At 37.4% G+C, this 6,260-nt stretch overlaps 1 protein-coding gene across 4 annotated transcripts in view; it reads right to left on the bottom strand.

The window, feature by feature from the left end:
* Nucleotide 1: 1 nt before the first annotated feature.
* The window catches only part of camkk1a (calcium/calmodulin-dependent protein kinase kinase 1, alpha a), a 76,285-nt gene continuing 70,026 nt past the window's right edge, over nt 2–6,260 (bottom strand). For 3 of the 4 annotated variants that reach the window (XM_051893288.1, XM_051893289.1, XM_051893290.1), the window contains exons 17-18: nt 5,529–5,576; nt 2–4,175 (exon numbers count right to left, since the gene is read on the bottom strand). In XM_051893288.1, the coding sequence (XP_051749248.1) occupies nt 4,100–4,175; nt 5,529–5,576 (124 nt within the window). In that variant the 3' untranslated portion in view covers nt 2–4,099. The remainder of the gene's footprint in view (nt 4,176–5,528; nt 5,577–6,260) is intronic. The other variant, XM_051893291.1, reaches the window with a different exon arrangement.

Genomic DNA, 6,260 nt, shown 5'->3' with positions numbered 1-6,260 from the left:
GTCACCTGTGATATCTTTATTGTCTTTGATTATGTCTATGTGTACAAAAAGCATGCAAAAAATAGCATCTTTATATGGTTTGGTACATATTTACATAGTAAGAGTTGCATTCAGTGCTTTCTCGGGCCATGCTCTTTTTTTTTATATTTCCTTTGAATTTTTGTAATAGTTACATTCAGATCAATGCAGCAGAATACAGACGTCTATAAATAACCAGCAATATCAGGCACTCTGACACGAATAACTGGGCAGTTCAAACTGCAGGTATGTGAGCGAGACAATTTATATACATGAATCAATTCTGATATACTTTTGAATCGACATTTGTAAGAAAGGGAAATTAAAAAAGCATAAAGCTTTGATTGCAAGAACATTTTGCAGCTACAAAGTGCGTCAAAATGGCCACTTTTCTCTCACTTCCCTAAGAGACTCCTGTCAAACAACAGAAACCTTTATAAATGTGGGTAGACAAATGATCAAACCTCATCTATTGCACATGAGCTGAAACCTGGAAAAGGAAATAAAGCCTTCAAACTCGAGTTGATTGCTCAGACAGAGGTATGGCATTTTGCTGCATATGTTTAGCTTATACAAAAGTCCTGCAAGAAACAATTTAAAGGGGTTTTAGACATTATTTGTTTTAGATATCAAATATCACATAGATATCAAAAGGAATTGTAAAGGTTATAGCAAGTTAAGGGACATGCCGTACATCAAGACACTAACAGGTGCATAGCATACATCAAGAAGTAACTGACAAGACTACTGCACATTTAAGACAGAACGGACAAATGCGATTGACTGCACGTATAGGAGAAGAAGGAGGGTCATTTAAAACCATTCGATGAAATTATACACATACAGTAAACACACCTTAGAGCTCCTGAACACAGAATATGCTACTCCATTCTCTTTGTAGTGTCCAGACCCTGAGTACCACATACAGAATCTCAATACACAATGGAAATGAGACTCCATTTAATGCCTTAATCAAATACTCTATACAAACAGACCAAAAAAAGACTAGTCGTTTGGCACTGAAAATGGTTTTCCTGTGTAATTCAGTTTAAATAGAAAATGGTATGGGCAAGAACCAATCTAGAAGGAGTGTGTGCATAAGAGAGGGTCAGAGAGAGATGGGGGAAGAGAGAAAACAAGGGAAGAATGTGTAGGAGTCAGAAAAATAGACCACCATCTGCACAGGATATTAGTGAAAACATAATGAAAGCGGTTCGTTGCAGTTTATCAATCCGTCTTCATACAAGCAATAATGAGTCATCTAAATGACTGACATCGGTTAAAGGTTTCCTCTAAGCACTTGCTGTTTACTAGAAATAATTGGCAGCTGACCTAATTAAGTCAAGTTTTATTCTCTTAAAATGAATTAAAGGGACAGTTCACCTCGAAATAGTCCAAGCTGCTCTTTCAGCTGCGTTTATATGGACCCTATCTGTTTGTAATCGGACTAGTAGCCTACTACTAGTCACATGTAACCACATAAATCGGAATTAATTTGCCAAATCCTATTGGAATTTCATCCGGATTTAAGGGGTGGTTTAAACCTTTTCTAATCTGTTCAATAGGACATGCAAACACGATAAAACACGGTCATAGCCGTGTTTTATCATGAATAAAACACAGCTATTGACCAATCAGAATCAAGGACAGGAACTAACCGTTTTATAAAAAAGCATAAAAACCCCGGTTGTTTTTATGCTTTTTTATAAAACGGTTAGTTCATGTCCTTGATTCTGATTGGTCAATAGCTGTGTTTTATTCACGATAAAACATGGCTATGACTGTTTCACCCAACGGTTCTGTGTATCACTACACAACACCCTTAGCAACCACTCTTAGCAACGTAAACTATTTGTTCTCAGTTGATATTGTTCATTGAAGCTTACTGTATTATGTAGAAGAGAATTGTGAGAAAGAGATCGAGTGAGCGAGTTTACTACCTGCATTCAGATTTAGCATTTTCCTTCAGGTCAGTCCTATGTATATAATAAAAAATCTGTTTAAATGTCCAATGTATTATCTTGTCCTTTTAACAGTTAAGGGGTTTTCCCGTGACTGACAGCGCTCAAAAGCATTTGTCAGTTGCATCTTGTTCCGTGTTCACAACAATTCAGTCTTTCAATGTAAAAGTCTTCACCACTGACTGACACACTCATAAAGACATAAAGTCTTTGCCGCCATCTAATGGCGTAATAATGTAACTTCTGTTGCTGTTCACGGTCAGGGACTATTTTTTCCGGTGGAAGGAAGGCTTCATGATTGTCATATTTTTGGCTTTAATATTTGTATTGTGTGGTAACCGTTTTATAAAAGCAATAAGGTACTCGAGGCTAGTGCTGTATCGTGAATAATTCATGGCTGAAGGGGTTGCAACGCCCTTCAGCCGTGACTTATCCACGATACAGCATAGCCTCTCATACCTTATTGCTTACTAAAAGCATTACCTTGAATGTGAATTTGCAAATTTTCATTCAGCTGGTCTACCATTTTTCTAACACATTGGTCTGAACAGACAAACTGCATGCGAAAATTGGACAGAGTTTTGTGCCGAGCATTTGTGTTGGTATAAACAGACCTTTGGTAAATGATAACAACATTACATTTTGGGTGAACTGTCCTTTTAAAACTGAAACACGCTCAGTGATGATTTCACAATAAAAATCTAATTAATATGAGTGATCTGTGCTTGTAATTATATATCTCGACCACCAATGTGCATTTACAATGGTTGTCCATTCAGAATCTCTTTGTACTTTCAATACACGGTTCAAAAAAAGAGGATGATGGGTTCGCCTGGCAGACGATCCCATGTAAACAAGGGCGTATTGTTTTGGACGGAGTTAATGCAGGCCGTGATGACATTGAATGGCAGTTCACTTTCGTTCTACAGCTAACCACCATATTCAGATCCTTTCCTCAATTGGCTTGTTTGTTTTGAGTGAAACTGACTCCCTCTCTATCCGCATCAGTGCACACTCGCTCGCCTCGGTGGCATGTTTGCATGTTTGTTGGAGCGCCCGTTTGCACTGCTGACTGACAAATAGGCCTTTTGGAATGTGAAGACTTGGTAAACAATGACACATTCTGTTCCTGTAGAGACAAAGCGCTGCAACACGAGAGCCCTGCATCCGGTGTGATCCAAATGTGGGATTTCTGACATCGACAAACATGGAGAAAAAGCCCTGTTCTAGATAATGCTTACACCAAACGCTGTGTTTCATGAGAAAGCCCTGTTTGCTAGAATTGACTGAATATACAGACATTTATACATTAAGAGCTCTTTTAGTGTCTAGTAGTTACATAAGCCCCTTTGATTCACACTACAACACTGTGTGTGTGTGTGTGTGTGTGTGTGTGTGTGTGTGTGTGTGTGTGTGTGTCTGTTTATAAATTGTATCTGAATGAAATGAGAAAATTTTGATAGTATGAAAGAAATGGAAAGCAACAGAGATATGGAAACACCATAATATGGAAAAGGCCATATTTCAGGCATGCTATGACAGATAGGGAATTGCACATTAACATATACAAAGGCAAGACACCAAAGCTATTATTTTATACACATGTACAAACGTTATGATGGCAGCACACTGCATCAACGCCATCACTGTTTTAGCTTTATGAGGTGCCGTACCAAGTTAATATTTTAGCATCTTTTGTAAATGCTGTAGTCTTTTGCTTTAGAAAGCTTATGACATGTCTGTCTTTCAAACAAACCTGGCCCACTGTAGATTCCTTTCCAAAATCTACTTGTTTAGCCAGGATAAGAGAACAAAGGTGAAAAGATCCAAACTGCGTGAAGGGGAAAGTATGGTTTTCCGATGGATTAGCAAGGCCAGGTTTTCTGAGACTTAAAAAGCAAGGAAAGTGATTCTTGTGCAAGACTGAAAAAAGTGAAAAGCCTGAATGACAAGCAATAGCTGAATCCAGTTCAATGTCAAGGTGAGCCTCAAGTCGGTGGAAACAGAGTGTAGTGTAAGTTTTGTGGTTTGGGTCATGATCATCATCTGCTCGAAGGGTTGGAAATGTCTGAATGGAGAAGTGCAGACAATGAGGAATGCTTCAGGATCTATGGAGACACTCAAGAGGTGGGTGGTTCATCCTCATGCAAGTCCTCGAGCTCGACTTCTCTACCAGCCTCTCCACTGCTCCCCTTTCTGAGAGAGAAAGAAAAACAGAGAGAGAAATGAATCATTATCTTTCTAAATGATCCATACTTTGATCCAGTAGTTGATCTCGAAAAGCCAGACTTCTGACTAACTATAGTCTATAAAGTCTGGTCCACTATACAGATTACTCAGGCCAAGAATCGCCCACATAATCACAGACGCTTTGGCATAAAAAAAAAAAATAAAAAAAAAATTAATAATATAAAATTGATAGATAGAGGCTGCAAAATCAATATTTTCATTTCATTTAGAGAATCAATGATACCACAATAACAATAAAAAACCTGCACTGTGAATGGTTGTACAGAAAGAAATTAGCAGAAAATATATGAATACTTTGTGATTTTTGTCTGGCCAAGTAACAAGTATACATTTTTTTCAAAGACACTGTGCTTGAGAATATCTATTTAGTTGTTATTAAGTCCCTCAAGCAAAAATTAATATTTTTGATGACACAAATCTCAAAAACTTCAAAACAGTTATTAGTTTTACTTTGAAAGTGTCACTGTAGCAGCTTGGGTCAATATATATTAAATACTACTGTTCAAAAGGTTGAGAAAAAAAAAAAAAGATTAAAAAAATTACATACTTTGGAATTTTCTATTCAGCAAATAAGCATATTATACTGATTTCTGAAGGATCATTTGACACTGAAGACTGGATTAATGGCTGCTTAAAATTCAACTTTGACATTACAATATATATATATATATATATATATATATATATATATATATATATATATATATATATATATATTAAATAGTAAAATAGGAAACAGTTATTTTAAATGGTTTGTTTGAACAGAACAAAACTGAAAAGTTCTGCCAGCTGTTGCCAAATTTATTCAGCCATTTTTTTTTTTTTTTTAAATAAAGCACATTTAAGCACATTACTGAAACAGCATATGATTGTAAAACACATTGCTGTCCCTTTATAACATAAAACAAAAATTTGCTACATGCATTGAACAGGAGTGATGCATCTGTAGCCCATCTGTGGTTGAAACTATCCAGTATTAAACACTGAAAACTAGCACATTGACACAAACAATCTTGGAGGAAACACAGATGAACATGGGAAGGTTCTCTGAAGTAAACACAACTGCACACAGAGTGTACATAATGGGATTCAATGAAAGACCACAACATGTTGTGTTTCACAGGCTTGGACTATACCAAATACTTTCACTGCCATGAAGTAAGAGAAATGCCACACAAGGACAGGATGGAGGCTGATATGACTCTTTCACTGACCCGTGGGAATGCATGGAGAAGGGCAGGGAATCTGACACAGGGCTTGAGTGACAAATGACAATGACCACCTGTCACAATGAGTTACCTTAACGAGGGCTGGAGTTTAAAAGAGGGCCGGAACGGCCAAGAGTCCCTGCAGCAAAGAGAGAGAGAGTGGAGGAAAGGGAGGTGAGCATCAGCAGTTTCATGTGAAGTAAAGCAGCAGGAACCAGGTCATTATAGAGACGACAGTAAGTTATTGCTGGTCAGAATGGCAATTACATCGATAGTTGACATTAGATTACATTTAAGTCAAGTTCTGCAATAATTCAATAAATTCAATTTATGTAAATGGACAGCATTAGCTTCATCTACTAAAGAGAGATGCATGCGCCAGACGCTTTTTAAAAAACTCATAAAATGCCATGCATATATGTTCAGAACAGACAGCGTTTAACCCCTGTATATGACAAACACCAACAGGAAATATTACCAACTCCAGTCTGTGCTTCATAAGCATATCAATAGGTTACCCACACTCAACCTGCAATCTGTGGCTAAAAAAATTAGAGTGATTTTTAAAGGTGCTGGAGGCCAGAAAAAAGTCCTGAAATGTAATAATGTGCAGCCACATTTTCATCCCATCCAACAAATGTGTAGCTATACGGCAATTTCTTTCCCCATGCTCCCAGACAGGGTTGGTCCAGTGATGTGTATAGCGTTATACCGTGTCCTAACCAGGCCTGAAGCGACAACTTTTACACAGAAAGCAAAATGTGGCACGATGCAACAAACTGACAACCAATAAGAACATATTTCGTTTAATATACAGCTTTGG

This window comes from Ctenopharyngodon idella, chromosome 5 (assembly GCF_019924925.1).
Source record: "Ctenopharyngodon idella isolate HZGC_01 chromosome 5, HZGC01, whole genome shotgun sequence".
Lineage (NCBI taxonomy): Eukaryota > Metazoa > Chordata > Actinopteri > Cypriniformes > Xenocyprididae > Ctenopharyngodon > Ctenopharyngodon idella.
The sequence above is the reverse complement of the archived record's forward strand: the minus strand, read 5'-3'. Positions and strand labels throughout refer to the sequence as shown.